We start from the raw sequence: 22,110 nt of genomic DNA, 5'->3' as shown, positions 1-22,110 counted from the left end.
TTAGAACTTGATTATGTTTGTTTCTGTTAGTTCATTTGATGCCGTTGAAATATCGAGTTAATCACATTTGCAACAATAGAAAAGCATCACTTTGCGCACATTATTTTTCTAGGAGCTTGGTGTTACTCACAATCTTGACTTTTAATCATGGGATTTACCGATGGCCTGTGGTATTCCCTTTATTTTTTGAAGGAGAGAGGTGTTATATTCAGTTCAAGTGTTTACACCAGGTCGTAAACAGTTGTCAGTATTACACGCGCGGTTTGTAAGTAAACGGGCATTTGGCCGAGATTGATCAGGAAGCCTTAGACATCGAAAATCAATTTTCTACAATCTGCCTTCGAGTTAATTTTTGCTCAGTTTCCAGGAGAGCATGTAGAAGCTTTAATATACTGAACTTTAAATTAAGTTCCTCACCTGTTCATTGCAGATGGTACTCGCAATCTGATTGGCCCTGGCCAGAAGTGATCCAAAGGTTTTCATGTAGTACACGTGCTTGCGCTTGTATGCGATACTCCTCAGTTCGCCTCGGTACGCGCGGCCAATGCCGATCGCGTAAACCTGGACGCCCTTTCGTACGAACCTCGAGGCCATGCGCTTGACTGCGTATGCGTGACGGCGACTCGGTGGACCGCCTGTGATTACAACCAAAACGCGCTGGATGTAAGTTGGTTCGTTAGCATAAAAAGTGTCATACGCGGCTTGTAACGCCAGATCTAAACGTTTCCCTCCTCGGTTAATGTGTGGCGCTTGATCAACTGCACGTCGGACGGCTGTGGGAAGGAAAATGAATTCATTGTAAGCGAACGTGTGAGGTGAAGAAAATTTAATGTATAGAATTTAGGCTAATTCTCTGTCTTTTAAACAACCCTTTCTGAAGTGAAGGCCTAAATAAGAATGTTTAACAAGTGAGAAGTCAAGCAAACAAAAGGGAAAGACAAACTGATTAAGTATGCAGAATGTCCACTTATAAGCAAACATATTTTTATCAGTGTCAAAAAAAAAAGGCAAACTGTGGGAGAAATCATAATATCGTGTTTAATACACCTTCAGAAAAATTACTGCCTGATTCCAGATCAAAATGATGTCTACATAATGAGGTAACTTCGTGCAGTGAACACCGAATCTTTCTGAAGGAAAGCGCGAAACATTTTCAAAATTGGTGAAGTTATGAAGAGACCCACAAAAATGCTAGTTACAACTTGAATTTATTCGCATACAGAGTATCAAGAGTAAGACATACCAAATAAGGAGTTGAACTGTCTGAACCTCATTCTCAGTGAAGGCAGGTTGGCGTATGTGATGAGACCGATGTGAGACTGGTGCTTAGTGATGGTGAATTTGCTGGACATAGCCTTGACAAACGCCTTCTCCAGCTGGAAGTTAGCACGGGAAACTTCATTCGACGCGTCCACCACAAAGGCAAGATCCAACGTGACCGGGCAGGTCTTGGTAGGGGCTGGGTACGATAAAAAAACAAGTACGTCAAAAAACGACAGTCTGATGTACAACATCGACTAAGTCCCTATCTTTGATCTCACATAACATGCTTTAAATTTTGTTTTGAGATTTCAATCCAATACCTAACCGCTGTTAAAGGATTTCTACCTTGCTATACGCCAAGCCTAACTTTCTTTTTAACCCTTTTAGAACAGTGTGTATCAGAAAATTAACCCTTTGATTCCCGATAGTGACTCTTCACAGTATCACGCCTGAATCACATTTAAGGTCACGAGAAGAAAGGAAATGATCACCAAATAAAGAAGCTCTTGATTGCGAAACAAATTCTCTTTGTCAGCACTATAGGAAAGGTATATAGAACAGTATAGAGAATATGTATACTAATTTTAGAGTGGGAATGGTCACGAGGATGTTTTACGGATGGGCCCGCTGCCTTTGAGTCGTTTACCTTGAACAAATTTTTCCTCACCGAAAAGGCAAAAATAAACCAAAAAATGACATATTAAATGTTGAAGAATGAAGACGATTAAGAAATATCGCAAACGACAAACTAGCATGGTATAAGGTTTAAGAGAAGCAGAGAGCGCCACTTCTTTGAGTTGCATGAAACTTACCTAGTGGTTTGATTGGCGGACGGATGGGTGGTCTGATGGGAGGCCTGGGCGGGAGTCTGGGTCGTTTGGTGGGTTTCACAACTGGTCGTCTTTTCTCAGCTGGAAATTAAACGAAACAACATACGTCAAGTTAGAACTTATCTTTTGCCTCGAAAGAAAGGATTTATTTTGAGAAGAGGTTAATATGAGACGGTAGCAATGAAAATGAATTTTATCACAAAGCAACATTGGCTGAATTAACTCACGTCTTCTCTCTCCGTAAAGCTCAAATCTCATGGAGATATGCCTGAACCATGTGCGAGGTTTGATTTTCACATATCGTGCGTAGATATGCGGCGTTAGAACATGCGCCACTATGCTGTTCCGGTCATTGTTGGCCGGGAAGACCTGGGGGAAAAGAAAATATTGATAATACGACATTTTTTATTGTTTTGGACTATGTATGTAATGAGATTGAGTACTGAAAGTGGGAAGATTTAATGCTGTCGGTAGTGGTTAATAGCTAAGGTAGGACATCTTTCGAGGCCTTTTTTTTAATTTTACATTGGTTGCCTCTTTGTTTTCCAAAAATTTATGATGTCGTAGCACTGGATGGCAAATGACGCTCTAGCACATCCAAAACAAAGCAAGGCAAATCACTAAAGCTTAGACTTACTAAGTAGGACGTTCCACCGAAAAAATTTTAACAACATGGCAGAGTTTGTACCTAGCGATCGGCCTCTTCTATCGTTAAATAAAGAGGGTATAAGATGACAGTTTTCATCATCAGAAATCCAATTTGTCTAGGTGCCATTTCTTTTAATTTCTTTTACTCATGTAAGAGGACATACCTTTATTCGTCTACGCCTCGTGTAAGGTCGGAAGGTGTTTCCATTTCGGCTGTAGGTAACTATATAACTTGTCACCCATTGGTTCAAATCTTGTCGACCCTGTGTTAGGATTCGCTTGACAATAGTGAGCTTTTTGAGGTCCACCTTAGAAGACGAAGAAAAAAGCCATGAGAAAACTGCCTCATAGGGCTGATCATTAGTTGCCACTCTGTGTTCAGATGAGAGAGAGTGTTCAGTGATAACATTTAGAAGAGAATATAAAATTTGGCAGTTAACTTTTGTTTCCGTAAAGTTCTTGTCAATATATGAATTATCCATCAACAGATAGCTCTGGCTGAGCAGCTCTCACCAGCGAAAAGCTTTGTAATTCTTTTACATGAAATCATAAAATTTTTACTTATTTTATCGAGTTATCATTAGGAACAAAAAGAATCATACAAATGCCTAGTGTCTTAACCCTTCACATCCTAGCATCAGTATGCAAATTCTCCTCACATTTTTCTATGCAATTCCTATGATATTGATAAGGAGAATTTGTTTAAAAATCAAGAGTTTCCCAGGAGTGGAAGTCATTTCCTACATTCTCATGACTTAACTGTTTGATTCAACACTGATACTGTAGGGAGAAATTGAATGCAAATCACTCCTAGGGTTTTAAGGGTTAGACAGCACTTTAAATCTTCTCCTCTGCGTAAGTCAGCGATATAAAACATAAAACGATATGTCAACGATATAAAATGTCATTTAAGAGCCAACTGAGACGGGTTTGGTGAAACTAACCATTATCCACTGGCGTCTGTTGTTCCTCTTTGCAGACCACGCCCCCTTGTTCTTGCCGTGTGCCACAGTGTTCAATCGTCCAAAGCGTGCACCGTGATATCTGTTCCACTCGGTGGACGCCGTTATGTAACGATCTTGGATCTTATGGTCCTCAATACCCAAAGGCAGATCTCTTCTCGCTGTGGAAAAAAACACAGTTGGTCACGCCCAGTCTTCGCCTAAGTCAGTATTTACTGTCAAGGCTCAAACCAAGACGGTGGCCGCCATTTTCGTCGCCTACTTCTTTCTGAAGGACCCGCTTCTTTAATAAGACGAAACCATAAAACAACTGTCTTGGTCTAAAATAAATTTTAACTTTTAATGTTTGAGCCTCTCAATACAGCAAAAACGCACTGCCAAAAAAATCACCACTCAGTTGGTTTTTCCAATTACTTGGCGCCGAAAACTCATTAAAATGATTGGCCAAGAAAACGTAACTTTACGCATGATAATACTTACAAGCTTTTCCACCGTAGAATTCGATTCTCATGGAGATGTGGTTAACCCAGGTACGCGCGTACACACGGATGAACCTGGATCGGAAGGGCGGGTCAAAACTGTTTTCTTTGATAGAGTAATGATCGCGGTTCCCTCGGAAAACCTAAATAAAGGAAAGTAAACACGGGTTACTCGTTTGTGTCCGCATTGTTTTGGTCTTCGGGACCTTCTACGTCTTTAACTCCCAGATGAGTTTTTAATCGCATGTAGAGGCTACATATTAACACGTGTAGCTTCTCAAATTACAACTTTTTCCAACAAACACGTGATCAGAAAGGACAATCTTGAACGATGTCGATATAAAATTACACTTCCTCCTTATTTTTTGTATAGGAATATAACGCAGCTGGCGGAGGGAATTATGAAATTGATCCAGGGAGTTATAAGGTTAAATGTCCGAGGAATGACATCTCTGCATTTGGGAAGAAGGTGCTCGCTGAAACCTCTTTTTGAAGCCCGTGGGTCTCTCGCTAAGATCAAGTACTACTTTAGAAGCTAAGTCTGTCTGTCTGTCTGATTGTCTGACTATTCGACTGTTTGATTGCCTGACTGTCTGTCTGACCATCTGACTATGTGACTGTCTGACCCGCCGGCCGTCTGACTGAGTAACTGTCTTTGTGACTACCTATCTAATTGTTTGAGTGTCTGACTAATTGGGTGACTGTCTGTCTGTCTGACTGAATGTCTAACTGACTGACTGTTTAACTGAGTGACTGTTTTACTAACTTTCGGATTGTCTTACCGTCTACTTGACTGTCTGACCGACTATGTATCTCTTTTTCCGACTGTCTAACTAACAGTCTGCTCGTATGTCCGTATTTTTTCAGTCCACCCCATTTTCAGTGTACTTTATGTGACATTACCTTAAGTCTTCCATTGATCTTGAACGGCGTCCATCGATATCCATCAGGGCTGTAAGCCACAGCGAAGCTGGTTACGTACTGATTTGCATCACTTCTGCCTTGCGTGGCAATCTTGGAAATAAAAACAGGCCGTTTAAAATCAAACTGGATCCATTGTTTCCTGTTATTCTTCTTGGCGGACCATCCTCCCTTGAATCGTCCTCTTGGTTTCAGGTTCAGTCGAGCGAGATACGCGGCGTGATAACGATCCCACTCACTCGACGCCTTAACGTATTGATTTCCCAGCCGTCCCTTGGAGACTCCTAAGGCCTTCACGACCGGTTTACGAGCTATAACACAAAACAATGATGACTGTCAGCATTATCGTAAAAGATAATTTGTTTTAAGAGTAGCCTAACCTCAAACTAGACCAGTTGCTTAAATTACAGGACTACAGAAATATGTGCTTATGGCTTCACCTAAGTTTTAGACTATGAAAGTCGCGTTGATGCTACATCAAGCGCAGCTTGCCTGTGGACTTAGAAAAAAGCACTATTGATGTAGTTGATTCCAGAATATCTTGTCTCTAACAGATATACAGTGGGAGCCTTATGCGTGCCTGTCTTGATAACAAAATAAAAGAACTCTTACCAAGGCGACGTCCGTAGAGCTCGACTCTCATGGAGATGTGCCTATGCCACGTGTATGGTACCACACGGACGTAGCGCGCTCTACGAGGCCGCGCAAATCTGTGCCTTACAATAGTATTCCTATCGCGGTTACCAGTCAATAACTGAAAAAAGAAAGTATAAGGTTTATCGATCGATGAGGCAGTAAAAGGAGAGGGAGTTCTCGGGAAAATACCTTTTCTCCTTTCTGATGAATACTCACCACAGCTCTTCTCCGCACTCGGTACCATCGCCAGCGAACGCCATCCCGACTAGACATGACTCTGTAGGTCTTCACCCACTGTCCCAGATCTTGCCTTCCCTGGGTCGCTATTCCGTACACCACCGCTTGGCAGCCAACATCGATCTGCAGCCACTGATGACGGTTGTTAGCACGCGCTGACCAGGCACCTCTGTATCTGCCCCTCCTCTGAGTATTCAGGCGGCACTGGTGCGGCCCGTGGTACCCATCCCATCGTGAAGATGAACTCAGGGCGCTATCTGGGATACGGCGGTCTTCAACTCCAAGGGGAAGCCTATTTTTGACTAAAATATTGAAAAGTTACACAAGACTCAATTAGGGCTTGTTTTTTTTCTGGGTCTATAAAATTCCATCATTCGAAACGAATTATTTCTTGAGTTTATTGTCTGCTGTGATTGACACTCATATCACAGTAGCTTTTCTACTAATCAGAAGGTATTTCTCTCTTGTTGATTTCTGTTCTTCACTTGTCACGGTAGCACGCAGTCAGATGGCCGGATGCGAGTTGAGAATACTTTTTGAAAACATTACTTTTAAGGAGTGGAAAGAGCGCGGAGAGAACGCGGAAAGAGGGCGGAAACAGCTTGGAAAGAGCGTGGAAATAACGTGGAAAGAGCGTGGAAAGAGCGTGGAAATAACGTGGAAAGAGCGTGGAAAGAGCGTGGAAAGAGCGAGGAAAGAGCGTGGAAAGAGCGTGAAAAGAGAAACGATTTTCTGGGTTTGGAAGTAACAAATCAATTGTAAACATGATAAGCTTTCGCGACGTTCTTCACGTCGGAAAATATAACATCTGAGACTCAATCACTGGTAGTCTTAGATATTATTTCAACTGATAACTGCCATTATTCTATTTCTCACCAGCATTGCGACCATACAACTCTATTCTCATGGAGATATGTCCGCGCCACCTGGCTGGTCTAACACGAAGAGATGTCGCTTCTATGGCGGGTTGAAGATAATGGCGAACAACTGAGTTTCTGTCTCTGTTGGCCCGGAACAGCTGTAAATGTACATAGTGGATCGGTAAAAAAGCTTTTGTTCAAGCTAACTCATGATAAACTTATGTCAGATATAAAGTATAACCTTGGCTCATTTAACAGTAATCCAGAAATCTTTATTTATTCTTCCTTTTTAAGGGAAATCCAAGACGTCAATCTTCCATTGGAGTGTTAACCTTCTCACAAATGTACTTTGGTTTAGTTCAGAGAAGCAAGGAGAGATGTGAATTTTGAGCAAACCCTTAACACCCTCATATCAGTATCCATATTCTCCACACTGTTCTCTCGACATTTCCTATTCTACTGACAAACATAATTTGTTCAACAATCAAGAGCGTCTTTAGTTGGTGATCATTTCTTTCATTCTCGTGACCTAAATGTTTGATTCAGGTGTGATTAGTAACGAAAAATTAGTTGCTTGTCACTCTTACGGTTTTAAGGGTTAAAAATAGAACACATGACCCATTTTCCTCTACACTTTTTCTTCATTCGTCTTCGACGAGCGGCTAATATCTCCACACGGTATCACCCCTGAATCAATCACTAAGCTCACGAGAATAAAAAAGAATAATGATCACCATCTAAAGAAGCTGTGGATTGTTAAACAAATTCTCCTTGTCAGCACCTTGGGAAATGTATAAAGAACAGTATGGAGAATATGCATACTGATGTTAGAGTGGTGAGGGTAAAGGCTTCAAATCCGCCTAGGTAAGCTATACTCCCTATAGAGACTAAACCAGCGATTTACGGACACTGATCTATAACAAACCTTAGTGACGCCAAGTTGTTTGTAGTACACGTAGTGGATCTTGTCCATGCTGTATGTCAGTCGATAACTGATCACCCATTGGTTCCAGTCCTGTCTGCCCTGAGTCGCAATAGCCACGATTTTCTTGGGGTACCTGAACGACACCTGTAACCACTGGTAGCGGTCATTAACACGTGAGGACCACGCCCCTCGGAAGCTGTGACACGAATTGTTGAAAGAAATCGTCAGATCGGTAACATTTCCAAAAAAGTTAACTTCGAGTATTTTCTCAGGAACCATTTTCAGAAACTGCGTTTCTGACTGTTGACTTGTATCAGCCAATGTTTGTAATGTTACCCTGTATATCTAAAAGTACCCTCGGATTTCTCGAGCCCCATGTTTTTCCGGCTCATTTACGGAGGTGGATTAAGTCAATGAAACACTATAATTTACTCTGTGTATCAAAACATAGATCTGGATTTCGAAAGCTTTCTGTTCTACCCCTCCCCCCCCCCCCCGGCAATCCTCACCTACAGAGGTGATCACAAGTCAGGACAACACTGTAAAATTTAGCCTAGAAATCCTGAATCCTCATATTGCGCCATTTATAATACGCCTCAGGATGTTAGGAATAATAGATAATAAATAATAAAATACGTCCTGTTTCACTGATATTTGACCTGAGTGTAACAACACGACAATGATACTTACCTTCCTTGTCTCTTGATATAAAGCCTCGCTCTCCAGGCAGCATGATACCTGTCCCATATTGACGAGGCACTTACAGCGTTATTTCTGATACGACCGCTTTGCATTCCAAGAGCTTGCAGACGAGGCCTTATGATTCCTGAGGGATAATTAACAACTTTTAAAGAAGAGCAATTTTAGATTTTATAGGATACACGTCATAATTTGTGTTAACAAAAAATGTACCTAGCTTTTTTTTCAAGTTCTTCAACTGCAACCATTTTAATCCTTTGTAAACTTAACAATCTACGTGCGGCTTTGATTTATTCCTGCTTATTTGGTGATTGCCTATCTTGGTTGATTTCTTTACTTTAACAGAAACTTCCCCGTTGAATGATAATGACTTAGTCAATATACCAAGCAACCCGTAGTAACTCGAGAGATGAGTAAGAAATTCTAAAAGTATATTTCGCATTTGAAAATAAACTCACCAGGTCGGCGACCATAGAAGCCAACTCTCATCGAGATATGCCCGTACCACGAGACTACAACAATTCTAATGTAACGTGCGCGGATTGGTGGACGCAACGGATGTGTTACAATACTGTTCCTGTCGCTGTTGCCACGGAATATCTGAGGAGTCGGAATAAAATAGTTTGTGGGTTAAAACTGGTTGCCTCATTCCATCAAGTCTGAGCACCACACAGAATAAAAGAACAAAATTTGAAATATTGGAAAACTGGTAAACGATTGAAAATACAATTTTTTGGAGCGAGTGTTCTAAAATACTGCGCTGAGATGTCGGTGCAAGCGCATAAAGGAGTAATTTCTGATTAAGCGTTAAAAGTAAACCATCATTACTTTGATTTTGCTTCACTGCGCTCTTTAATTGGCTTACTAAACTGTCATTACTTAAACACTAGGAAGCAAAGCTTAGACCTGTCTCCATATGATCACTTGCGCTTTCCAGCACTTTGGGCCGTTTATCTGTCTTTACTTTGAGTTCTCTTGGCTCATCTGTCTTTGATTTGAGCTCTCATTGGCTCATGCTTTAAGTAACAGTTGTGATTAGTTTACAGCACTCTCAGTGAGCAACCATGCTAATTTTATCTCAATTTACTACACTACTCCGAAAAGCGCTCCACCAAAAAGAATCTTCTAATTGCTCACTTAGAATGCCGTGAATAGCTGATTCCCAAACAAAAAATCCCCGTTACCACTATCTTTCTTCTATACACACTCACCTTGACGCGCCCTCCTTTCTTATAAGGTATAAACCGAACTCCGTCGTTTCCAAAGTAAACCTTATAACTTGTGACCCATTGGTTATAATCCTGACGTCCCTGTGTCCTGATCGCCGTAATCAAAGTTGGTTTACCCAGATTAAACTGCAGCCATTGTCGTTTGTCATTCTTCTTTGCTGACCACGCTCCCTTATTTCGCCCTCGCGCTTTGTTATTAAGTCGACCCAACCATGGGGCGTGGTAACGGTTGAATGTAGAGGAAGATGTGATGTACCCATTAGGAATCTTACCATCTTCGACACCAACTGGCACCGAGTTACGAGCTGCATTAGAAAGTGATAATATTTGAGTACTGGAAATCCCAAAAGGATCTATAGCAACTTTGAAATTTTCCGAGCGACTAAACAGAGTGTTTCACAACCGTTCTGATTGTGCAGTAAAATCACCCTATCTTTACTCTTTCTTATTTATTTTTCCATAGCTTCCGACACATTTTTGTGACTTTTCCAAGACTTTTTCCATACAATTTATTTCATTTTCCAAGCTAAAAGTTATGAGTCAAATTTCAAGAGTTGTGCAGAATAATTAATGACACGTATTTATCCCAAGAGTCAAGAAATCCCCCATGACGCCATGAGACGTTTCCGCCTACTTATTCTTTTATTCTAAGGCCTAGTTTGCAGCAGTTTGAGAAAAAATTTAAACCTCAGGTCTTAAAAACTAGTTAACAAACTTTTTAAGAACTGAACACATTGGCACGAACAGAGATTCGAGAAGTCCACTCAGTAATGTATTTGATACGAACCTTTTATCAATAAGAAGATAGTTAACTTACACCATAATCGGGTAGTTAAACCAACCTAAATTTACTAAAATACTCACAGATTTTCCTGACATAGAACTCAGCTCTCATAGAGACATGTCCTACCCATGTCCAAGGGTGGATACGCACGTATCGCGCCCTGAACGACGGAACAAATATATTCTCCTTGATCGTATTTTGGTCTTTGTTTCCTGGGAAAATCTGAAAATGAAACAACAAAACCATCCATTGGCTGAAATTCTACAGAAATCGGCCACAAGTCAAAATGCTAAGAGACTATGATGTTTGTATATGATAAACAGCGAAGTTCAAAATGAAACAGGTTCCGCATTGCAAGAGGGAGTTATTGAGACTGAAGTATGATGAAATAAAAATGATGGTTTTACTTTGGATTAGAAATTTAATTGTTCGACTCGAGGTGGGGATTATATTTCATGACTAGAATGATTCTTAAAATGCTCAAAAATTCTTTCAAATGATATTTCAGAAGCACTTGTATGAAAAATGGTACCAATAATAACCACGCGAATTCCCAGTCGAACCAAGCGGAAAAAAAAGAAAGAAAAAAGGAAAAAAGAAAACTTGAATTCGCGCAAATAAACACGGGTAGGGAAACTATTTCTACAGTTGATAAAAACTACTCTGGTTAAAAAACATTTATTAAAAAGGTGTCACAGCAATTACCTTAACCCTTCCATATTTCTTGTACCGTATCCACCGATATTTATCTTGACTGTATGAAATAAAGAAGCTTGTCACCCACTGTTTGTAATCATATCTTCCTTGTGTCAACACTTTGATGACCTCACTTGGTCTCCTCAAATCATACTGGATGAACTGACGGCGGTTGTTCTTTCTGGCCGACCAACCTCCTCTGTATCGTCCTGTGACACGCTGATGTAACCTGGCCCTCCATGGCCCGTGGTATTTGTCCCAAGAACTAGAAGCGGTGATGTAGCGCGCTCCGCGCTTTCCACTTGGAATACCGCTGGGTCTGACGGGAGCCACGCGAGCTAGAGTGAATCAAAAGATAAAAAAAAATTGAAGCAAAGTCATAGTCCTACTATTTAGAGAGAATGTCCGGAGCAAGTTCAATTATATCTCAGACCAAGAAATCTACTGTCACATTCGTACTCTTTAGACTTTCCGGAACGTTTCTAGACTTTGAGTGTTTTGTATCACCTAAGATCGATAATTTGATTTTAACAAAGAAATGTGAAAATTAACATTCAATTCAGATCAATATTTCGTAATTTCACGTTCTCAGAACAATCACTGTTCATCATTTTCACATAAGATAAATGATGACAATAGATACTATAAGATCAGGTGTCAAACTCTAAGAACTAACATTTAGAACAACTCGTGCAAGTCAGTAATGAGAATCACAAGTTATGAGAAATTTGAATGACTGAAAGCTCACCAAGGAGATATCCGTAGAGTTCGACTCTCATAGAGATGTGACCATGCCAACGTACTGGGTGGAATCTAACAAAACGTGCAACGATTGAACGCCTGAAAAAGTTCTTCACAACGGTGTTTCTGTCCTTGGCACCAGGGAAAATCTGTAAACGAAACAATGGAAGACATAACTAACTCATAAAAGTAGTCCTATTTTCCACTTTGTAATTTCTAAATTCATTGTATGCAAACGCACAAGTGAGACGTTTGACTAAATTTAATATTAATTGCTAAGGGTGTTTTACGATTATTTGAAACCACATCAGATGAAAATGTACCTTTGGAGTCCTTCTTTCTGAGTAAAATCGGAAATTAATTCCATTCCTGCTGTATGATATCCTTAGACTCGTCACCCATTGGCTGTAGTCCTGTCGACCTTGCACAGCAAACCCAGCCACGCGTGCTAGTTTTGTTATGTCAACACATAGCCACTGAGCGGGATTATTAGCACGCGAAGACCACGCCCCTCTCAATCGTCCCTGTTGAGGTATGTTAAGGCGTGCCCGTTTAGGGCCATGGTTCCTATCCCAGCTCGATGAAGCACTGAGACTTCCATCCGGGATTCGACGGTCCTCGACTCCAAGAGCCAACCGAGTAGGCACTGGTGAGAAGCAAGTTGGCACGTAAAGTAACTTTAAAGTTTAGAAATCTAATTGCTTTTAATTTTGAGCAATAAGGATGTCATTAAATACTGGTACGAAAAAAAAGAATAGTGCAGATTAGATTTAGATGTAATATACCTGCAGTTCGTCCATAGAATTCAACCCTCATTGAGATGTGATTAACCCATCTGACTGGATGAATGCGAACTTTACGCGCCACTATCGCTGGCCTCAATGAGTGCATTACTATCGTGTTTCTGTCTCGGTTTCCTCTGAAATACTTAAAATTGAACAAGAGAAGTGAGCGTCAAATTAAGAGAACTTAAAATGTCTAAAGTTCAGCCACACAAAAATTGCAAGCTACAGAAAAATAATAATTTGATAATCGGAGTAACGAGAAATTTCCTTCAAAACAAAAGAATTAGAGTCAGCTTTGTGAAATCACAATTTTTTTTCGCTCACAAGCTGCTGCATCACAAACCTCGGTTAGTTTAATTCTAAGACTAACCTTTTTCTTTCCATTCTTGCGGTATGTAGCAAAATAAGTACCGTCTACACTGAACCGCAAATAGTACAGCGTCACCCATTGGTTGTAGTCATGTCTGCCTTGGGTTGCCACGGCAACGACCTTCTTTGGGACTCTGAAGTCCACCTGCAACCACTGCTGATGGTTGTTTACCTTAGCGCACCAGGCCCCTGCATATCGCCCTCGCTTCGGCCGTTTAAGCCTGGCTAACCAGGCGGCATGGTACCTATTCCACCGAGACGAAGCTGAGATTGCACTATTGCGGATTCGACCGTTTTGAAGTCCTAGGGGCTTAGGAGCTGGTCTTCTGACACCTGTGGAAGAGGAGGGAAATATAAAGACAACCACAAAAATGCAAAGTAACCCAAATGAGTACTTGACCAAGTCAAGCTCTGATGACTACTCAGTCCAACGAACATCTAATTTTGAACAGTTTCCTTACCACTCCTCTGTCCGTAGAGCCCAATCCTCATGGAAATATGGCCATACCAGGTAATAGGATGAAATCGGATGAATTTTGTGTATAGAGGGCTGCGGAGCCTATGAGACACCTGACTGTTACGATCTCCGTTTCCTGGGAAAATCTAAAATGGAAAATATACAGGAAATACGTTTGTTTATTCGTATTTCTCCACAGTTTGTTCTTTGCTCCTTTCTTCTTTGCAGGAGATCCATTATAATCTTATCTTCATACAGAACTTAAAGTATTCGTTGCAGTGGCTCTGATAGATAGCATCTGTTATTTCCGATTATCACAGTACAAATTTTCACGATTAAAAGAACTGCTATAAGCCTGGACACAAGTGTAAACTTTGATATAGACGGGGTATATGAAAAACTAAGAAGTTGTGAGAGACACACACAGACATAGAAACAAACAGAGTTTTCCTTATGAATTAAAACTTAAAGATTCAGTAGGTTGATTCAGACTTTGGATTTTATCCGACTTTTAACGATACCTTAACTCTGCCATTTTCTCGGTATGGACGGAAACGGCGCCCATCCAAGCTGCTCGAGAGGCTGTAAGTAGTCACCCACTGATTGGCATCCTGTCTACCTTGAGTAACCACACCAGTTATTTTAGTTTTTCGGCCCAGTTTTATCTGTAACCACTGACGTCTGTTATTCTTCTTTGCAGACCACGCCCCTCGGTAGCGTTTGGTAGCCACAGAGTTGAGTCTGGCCCGATTAGCTCGGTGGTAAGTGTCCCACTGACTGGAGGCCGTGAATGCTCTGTTTGGTATCTTGCCATCTTCTGAGCCTATCTCCAGACCGGTACGAGCTGTTGGAAAGAATAAATACAGCGAAATTTAGTAACATCTTTCAGTGGGAACAAACCGGGGGAAAAATCACTAGGCCTGTACAATACTTACGCAGAGAGAGTCCGTAGAACTCCGCTCTCAAAGACATATGTCCTACCCAAGCAAGTGGATAAATACGAACATATCTCGCTCTTATTGGCGGATCAAAAACGTTCGATTTGACTGAATTGCGGTCCTTGTTTCCAATAAACACCTGTTGACATGATCGAACAAAAATTTAGTAAGTAATTCAGCTTATACTCCATTAAGGGTCTTAAATAATTTTATCATATGGGACAATGAAGTAGCAGCAATAAAACCGTAAACCACTGTATGCGTCCAGATCTGGATTAGTTTCTTATTACAATAAAAATAGTTCTTTCAAGAGAAAAACGTTTTTACTATACCTGCACTCGACTGTACTTCCTGTAAGGCGTCCAATGGAAGGCATCCGCGCTGTATTTGATAATATAACGCGTCACATACTGATTGAGATCTTGTCTTCCCTGTGTGGCGACCTTCACAATCTTCTTCGGCCGCCTCAAGTCAAACTGTATCCACTGTCCTCTTCTGTTGACCTTGGAAGACCATCCGCCGATGTAGCGACCACGCTTCTTGTTGTAGAGCCGTGCCAGCCAGGCGGCGTGGTACTTGTCCCAGATGCTAGATGCTGTTATGTAACGGTTGTTGAGGCGGTTGTTGGAGATTCCAAGAGGTTTAGCGACTGGAAGTGGTCCTTTTAGGTAAAAAATTGAGAATCTCAAATAAGCAATTGAACCACAGACCTACTGATTTGTACATAAACGGCTTCCATATCATCTCATGTGTTATTCCAACTTACTCAGATATTTTCCGTACAACTCCATCCTCATTGATACGTGTCCGTGCCAGGACAGTGGATAAATACGGACATACCGAGCTCTGATTGCAGGGACAAGAGCATTTCTCACCACGGTGTTTCTGTCTCTGTTACCGCGGAAGATCTGAAGATGAAATCATTATGCATGAAAAACAGTTGGAGTTTGTGTAACTAATAAAAAGCGCAAACATTAAACGAAAGTGCTTTGTACTTAGACTTTCATCGAAATCAGTTGCACGTTCCAATTGAAAATTTTGCCTATATGAGCTAAAATGAGGTCAGTTTTACAAAGGGACTTTTTTAACTGAAAAGAAATACCGTGTTTCTTTTTCATGCAAGTACAATAATTTTACCCATCGACTAGGGAAAACCTTCACATTGATGTTTTGATAAATGAGTGGTAGAGAAAAACAAAACATAGTTATGTTAAAAAGATCCTTAAACCTTAACGAGAGAGACTGGCTTCTAATTTTCTCCTTACAGTTTCACCCGTGAATCAAATATTAAGTTTATGAGAATAAAGCAAATGATCACCAACTAGGGAAACTTTTGACTGTTAATCAAACTCTCCGTTTCAGCACCTCAGGCAATATAAAGAGAACAGTATGGAGAGTATGCATACTGATGTTTGGGTGTGCAGGGTTAAATACACCAAAGCAACTTTGATGTAATCTTACCCCTCTTCGTCCAGAGCCATAGTTGGTAAATCTTACTCCATCGTTGCCATATTTCACTGAGTAACTTGTTACCCACTGGTCGTAATCTTGGCGACCCTGGACCGCAATGGCCACAACCATTGCACGTTTACCAAGGTCAACCTGTAAAGAACCAGTTTGTTATGTTAGAGAAGCTTAACATTCAGAACATAAGAAGGATTTTCAAGTGCGACGTGTCCTGCTCTAGCGTCGTTCTCGCAGTTCGGAGTATGTCTAATTGTTTTAAGTAAAATGCTTAGAGCAACTTTTAATTGAGCATTGAAAGTAAAGTGAGATTACAATGGTTTTGCTGAACTTCGCTCGGTGATTGGTCCAGACAACACGCGCCATTCTCTCAACCAATCAGATGCAAAACTAAAACCAAGGACGCGTTTCCCCGCGCTCTTAAAAATATTTTCCTTTCTTCTGATTGGACGTTGTGATTTTTCGGCTTTAGTCTCACGACACGCAATCGAAAAGCGCTCTATCAACTTTTCATTTCAAGACTTCAAAGACTAACCTGTAGCCACTGTCCTCTGATGTTTTTCTTTGCTGACCAAGCTCCACGGAAGTGTCCCTCTCTGCATATATGAAGTCTTCCACGCAGAGCGGCGTGATAACGGTCCCAGAAACTTGAGGCGCTCATGGCACTGTCGCGTATTCTCTTATCAGCCACACCGAGAGGAAGTCTTGATGCAGCTGCAAATATAAAAAGACCGCATACGCTTTAAAGGAATAACTCAAGAGACTCTCTACCTTCGCTCCCCTCTTCGAGATAAAAAAAACCGCTGGATCGCCGTTATGAGATTTTCCTATGAAAAAGCGTACAAAAAGTACGGCGAGTGCGAATGATTCAAATTTTTTCAACAATCTTCGCCAGTGTACCGATATGAATTGTAGCATATTACTTAACTAAAAGATGTACTAGAGCTAAAATCCTTACAAGTTCTGTGTCCATAGAATTCGGCCCTTAGAGAAATGTGTCCTCTCCAACTGACTGGATGAATTCGGATAAAACGCGCACGGATTGCGGGAGAGAGCCGCCGTCTTACAATCGTGTTTCTGTCTCTGTTTGCACGGAATATCTGGCAAAAAAGAAAAAAACAGAAGACATGTTAGATCTGAAGTACTATTACAAATAAATTATCTACATAAGGCAGATTTGATTTCTAGAAAGCAGTTACAATAGGTCTGCTCTAGTAAACATGAACCTCTAGTCATTATTAAGTTGCAGGTGTTATTTGTAAAAAATACAATTACAACAAAACGCACTCTTTACATTGCAAGACAATCGTCTATGAGTGACTAAAACTCGAACAAGAGCAGTGATTTAGGTTTTATTTTAATCCTAGGAGTGACTTGCGTCTAACTTCTCCTTACAATATCACCCCAGAATCAAACATGAAGGTTGAAAGAATAAAGGAAATGATCATCAACTGAAGAAGCTCTTGATTGTTAAACAAATTCTCCTTGTCAGCACCTTAAGAAATGTATGGAGAACAGTATGGAGAAAGTGCAAACTGATGTTAAGGTGTGGATGGATAAGGGGTGACGATCAAGAAGAATTTTGTTGAGACCCACCATCCGTAAGGGACAAGAAGTTTCAATAATTTACCTTCCGACACAAGTAAGGTACAAAGTTAATTCCATCAAAACTGTAGGTCAGGTAGTATCGCGTCACCCATTGGCTGAGATCTTGCCGACCCTGAGTAGCGACAGCCAATATCTTAACAGGTTTCCTGAAGTCCACCCGAATCCATTGGTAAGGATTGTTATGTTTTGCTGACCACGCTCCAATATAGCGACCACGACGGGTGATTTGAAGCCTACCACGGTTGGGTCCATGGTAACGATCCCATTTGGAGGATGCGCTGATGGCACTGGATGGAATACGACCATTTTTCATTCCTAAGGGTTTATACTGTTGTGACACTGAAGAAAAAGAATCAAATTCCTTTATCATATTTATCATCATCATCATCATCATTAATATCAATGTGAATATTTATTACCATTAATTCCTTCATCACTCCGAAATACGCTTTAACAGCGATCGGAAAATTCACAAGTCCTCGATATCTTTACTGGAGTAACATCACTATTCTTTGAGACATTTGTAGCGATATACAGAATAACCTTACATAGAATTAAAATTTTAATTATCCGTCTTTTAGGATAAAAAAACACCACAGAAATAGGAATAAATCAGAGAAAACTAAAATGGCTGGATTGTAAATAACTACAAATAATACTTTTGTAAAAAAGGAAACCACAAGCAGCAACCATGATAAACCAAAAATGAACAAGAACAGCTTGCGCATAACATTGAACGCTGAATTTTTCCCGATGCACATGCCACAAGGTAGTATGGTAAAACTTTGTAGGGCTAATTCTGCAGGCTAATAAAGTTGAATGACGTAAAACTCAACGGAACAAGGAAGGGTTATACAACACGAAATACCAAAATTACTCACCTCGTGTCCATGCACTCCTGGTGATCTGTGGGAGACATTTCAGTCCTTTGTTTGTAGGATGACGCTCATTTGCAGCGTAACACAATCCTCCGATAATGCAATTTGTTCTCTATTTCAAGCAAAGCAACACGAAAATTGTTTAATTTGAAAAAAAAAACAGTATAGTAAAAGAATTATATTTCTATTTTCTTGAGAGACCTTCTTTGTTAACAATCTGTAAGTGAGGCATGTGTTGGCGAGACATCTCTAAGAATTAATCAAATAAGATTTGGGAAGGGGGGAAAGGGGGGGATTAAAACGAATTGCAATTGAAAACAGGAAGAATTCATGCTAATCATTCGAAATGCACATACATAGCTGCACATTGCATAGCTCTCTCTAAGAGATAATTTGGTTTTAACAAATGAGTTGATAATGTAAATTGGCTGTCGTCAGAAGGAAGGGATAACGCTCGAAACATCAGCTTTAGAAACTCTCTATGGTCAATTTAAATTATCAACTCAGCCGATAAAACCAAATTATCTTGGTATACCCACCCCTCCCTCCCCCCTTACCCCACCGACGCAGCACCACAGTTTCTTTAGAAACATACCCCCCCCCCCTTATTTTTCTCTAACTCTAATAAAGGAGCAACGAAAACAAACGGCAGAAAGTAACTCAAATATTCTTTCAATGAACAATCCGTTATTCATAACTGACACTGTATAACAGAAATAAGTAGCACCTTTCGCCAGCAGAGTCCATTTGGTAAACATCTGTGACAAGCTGAGTCGAAAATAACCAATTTCAACCGGTTGCTGGTCAAGACGCCATTGTTTGAAATTGAAATCAGTATCCTCAGAGGTAAGCCACGGAGTTTTCTTGCTTTAGGAAAGCTGAAGGGAAGTTTACACCTTGCTTCCCTGAAACTCTGCAAGTGACCACGGTTCTTCTTCTGTGCTCCAATTCCATGCCATCTGCGACGTATCAGCTAAACAGGAAAAAATAGTTGTTACCGATACTTATTGTTGTTATATTGTCGCTGTATGTCAGGAAGTGAACTAATGGTCAGCATCCTTGGTGGTGATTCAAAATGGCTGAGCTTGAGTCCTGGTCAGCGGACTCAGTGATTGCATAACAAGTGAGTGATCCATAACAACTGAGGCCGAACCAAATCAAACTGGTTTGAATCCGTGCGTATGATCGGAACCAGAAAATAAGTGGACTTGAACATCAAACTGTTTGTTTCAAGGACCTTTCGCAATGTCCTGTCTCCTATTGTTACATCTTATGCTCTTGCAGAAAATAAACAAACAAACCAACAGAAAATACAATAAATACATACCCTGGCCTTTTGCACGTGACAGTTTAAGTGACCTTCCCAGAAGCCAAGCCCATATACGCTTGCAAAGCGACACGCCCGTTTCCTCAAGTCACACATGCCCTTTGACTGAAGTCCATCAATCTTAGGCGGCTTTCTCTTGTCGACTGAACAATCACTTGAAGCATAACCACGATAACAGCGGCATTTTCCGTTCACACATCTACCTCTCTTGTTGCAGTTGTCAGGGCAAAGCTTGCCGAGGATATTTATGTTAGGGACAACTTTGCCATTCTTTTTCTTCTTGTAGTTTTTGGGATTCACCAGAGCTGCAGTTTTGCAAGCGTCTTGCAGACTGGATAATGCTGACTTGGCCATGGAGAGTTTACCTGATATCTGTAAAATAGAAAAAGCAATGTTAGCACACGGTGAAGAAAGCACAGTCAACATCGAACTATATTCCCTCTGACGTGAATTAATTTACGTTTGATTTGTTACACGGTAACTAACTGTTTAATTTTTTCCGATTTACTTTTTTGCTTGATCTTGAAGACCAACTGCATTTTGCACTAATTCATGGTTTTATAGATTTGTACCTAAACCGTTATGGTTACTTCATTGAAAGCCTCACGTTTTTGCAGTCCGTGAAACCTTTAATTACAGAATTATATAGTGGCGCTTCAAAATTGTAGGGATGTAAAAGTAAGACAGAAATACCACATAAGCTCAGTGTTTTGTTAACCGCAGCAGATTCTAGCCGAGACAAGTCCTCATGATCCACGCAGGAAAAAGAGAGACGTGAATTGCTTTAGCTAATGGTTTTACAGACCATTCTAACCGACCTGAAAATGGACCTGCACCTGTCTTGTCACTTCGATGATCGCCTCACGTTTTTGCAATCTTCAAACCCCATACAGAATTAAGTACTGGAGCTTAACATTTGAAAAGTTTTTTAAAAAAAGTGGGAGAGATCGAGTGTAACATTTGCTGTTACAGGTACAACTTAAAAATACCACGTTTTCTGTATGTTTGCGCATTGCAGCACACTCCAGTTGAGTCAAGAAAATCACTCTGTAATTCACACTCTTCTAAGATCCTTATGATTATGATTAAAAAAAAGTGTTCACGAGAAGGAATCAATGCTATGGCAGCTTACCTTGATATCGGTCACGCACTCTGTCATGACTTTCAACTTCTTGGCACTCACAACCTTCTTGCATACGCGCACTATACGCGAGATTTCTCTCTTACAATGCCTTATCGCCTTCTTCCGAGTGATTCCCGACTTCGTTGGCCAGGTAGGAACACGATACTTCACTTTGGGAGGTTTAAAGACATAGTTGATAGAGTTCGGGTCGTAATCTCTATTATCGGTTCGTCCGGGTTTCTTCGGATGAGGCCGAACTTTGATAGGTTTCACAGATTTCCCGCCCTTGTCCGTGTCTGGTAGTGGCTTCACGTCACATGTGTTGAAGCGGCGGTTGCCTTTCTTAACGCATGCGCAAGATGGCTTGACGCGTCGACTTAGAGATGAGATGCGAGGAGGCAGTCGCTCAAAGAGACTGGTACCTGGACGCAGTCTAAAAGAGAAAACAAAAACATATGATTAGTACAATATCTTGCAACCTCAAAATATATATTATTCACATCTATTATCATTGCACTGAATCTGCCGTTTTTTAAGGCCGATTAGATTCCGCTGTGCGATCGTTAAAGGTTTAACTCCCCGATATTGAGGGCGCGGGGCGTAGCAAACTCCTGCGTCTCACTCTACTGAACCAATCTTCTCGACCAAGAAGTAAAGTGTAGAATCTCTTTTCAACGCCCTTTTTAACTTCATAATAGCTTATTAAATAAGTTTCTCCTAAGACCATTTTATCAACCAGTTAACTGTTATAGCAAGGCAGGAAAAGAAATTAAAAAAAGGTCGTTTTCGCTACGATTTTTTGCAGGGTTCTTTCTGACAACTCACCTGTATTTATTTGCGAATGTATAGATACCCTTTCTCTCCAAGTCATCGTGCGGGTTACCATTGTTGTTTCCACAGAGTCCCACAGTGGATCCAGAGTCTACACCAGGGACTGTGACGTACAAACTCATACCCCAGTTAGCACAGTTAGCCTCGACTATTGCACCTGACTTCATCATCACCTGAAAACAAAACATTACTGGTTAATTGTTACTCTGCGCAACAAGATATCTAATATTGACTATTTTAAGACCAAGGCCCAGAGGTTTAAGGACAGACAACGCTATTCAACAGATGAATCACCATTCAGCGGATTATGGTCAACAATACGTACAGCATTATCCACCGGATAGAGATTTATTCAGTGCATAGCGTTGACCACCCTTCGAACAAACGATCTACGAAGATGGCCAAGGATGTCTCACAACA

The 22,110-nt window shown here is 40.8% G+C and overlaps 1 protein-coding gene across 1 annotated transcript in view; it reads right to left on the bottom strand.

The window, feature by feature from the left end:
- LOC131771490 (uncharacterized) overlaps nucleotides 1-22,110 on the bottom strand; it is a 118,957-nt gene that overhangs the window by 544 nt on the left and 96,303 nt on the right. Inside the window, 35 exon segments of the mRNA XM_066158925.1 lie at nucleotides 418-773; nucleotides 1,244-1,459; nucleotides 2,076-2,174; nucleotides 2,321-2,462; nucleotides 2,906-3,049; nucleotides 3,686-3,864; nucleotides 4,184-4,325; nucleotides 5,086-5,414; nucleotides 5,716-5,857; nucleotides 5,956-6,278; nucleotides 6,853-6,994; nucleotides 7,762-7,957; nucleotides 8,452-8,587; nucleotides 8,919-9,060; nucleotides 9,672-9,994; nucleotides 10,554-10,695; nucleotides 11,185-11,507; nucleotides 11,918-12,059; nucleotides 12,234-12,556; nucleotides 12,696-12,837; nucleotides 13,066-13,397; nucleotides 13,529-13,667; nucleotides 14,043-14,365; nucleotides 14,457-14,598; nucleotides 14,792-15,120; nucleotides 15,226-15,367; nucleotides 15,921-16,061; nucleotides 16,459-16,637; nucleotides 16,882-17,023; nucleotides 17,554-17,870; nucleotides 18,413-18,521; nucleotides 19,137-19,382; nucleotides 19,737-20,108; nucleotides 20,869-21,292; nucleotides 21,685-21,863. Of these exon segments, the coding sequence (XP_066015022.1) occupies nucleotides 418-773; nucleotides 1,244-1,459; nucleotides 2,076-2,174; nucleotides 2,321-2,462; nucleotides 2,906-3,049; nucleotides 3,686-3,864; nucleotides 4,184-4,325; nucleotides 5,086-5,414; nucleotides 5,716-5,857; nucleotides 5,956-6,278; nucleotides 6,853-6,994; nucleotides 7,762-7,957; nucleotides 8,452-8,587; nucleotides 8,919-9,060; nucleotides 9,672-9,994; nucleotides 10,554-10,695; nucleotides 11,185-11,507; nucleotides 11,918-12,059; nucleotides 12,234-12,556; nucleotides 12,696-12,837; nucleotides 13,066-13,397; nucleotides 13,529-13,667; nucleotides 14,043-14,365; nucleotides 14,457-14,598; nucleotides 14,792-15,120; nucleotides 15,226-15,367; nucleotides 15,921-16,061; nucleotides 16,459-16,637; nucleotides 16,882-17,023; nucleotides 17,554-17,870; nucleotides 18,413-18,521; nucleotides 19,137-19,382; nucleotides 19,737-20,108; nucleotides 20,869-21,292; nucleotides 21,685-21,863 (7,599 nt within the window).

Source organism: Pocillopora verrucosa, chromosome 12 (genome assembly GCF_036669915.1).
Source record: "Pocillopora verrucosa isolate sample1 chromosome 12, ASM3666991v2, whole genome shotgun sequence".
NCBI lineage: Eukaryota > Metazoa > Cnidaria > Anthozoa > Scleractinia > Pocilloporidae > Pocillopora > Pocillopora verrucosa.
The sequence above is the reverse complement of the archived record's forward strand: the minus strand, read 5'-3'. Positions and strand labels throughout refer to the sequence as shown.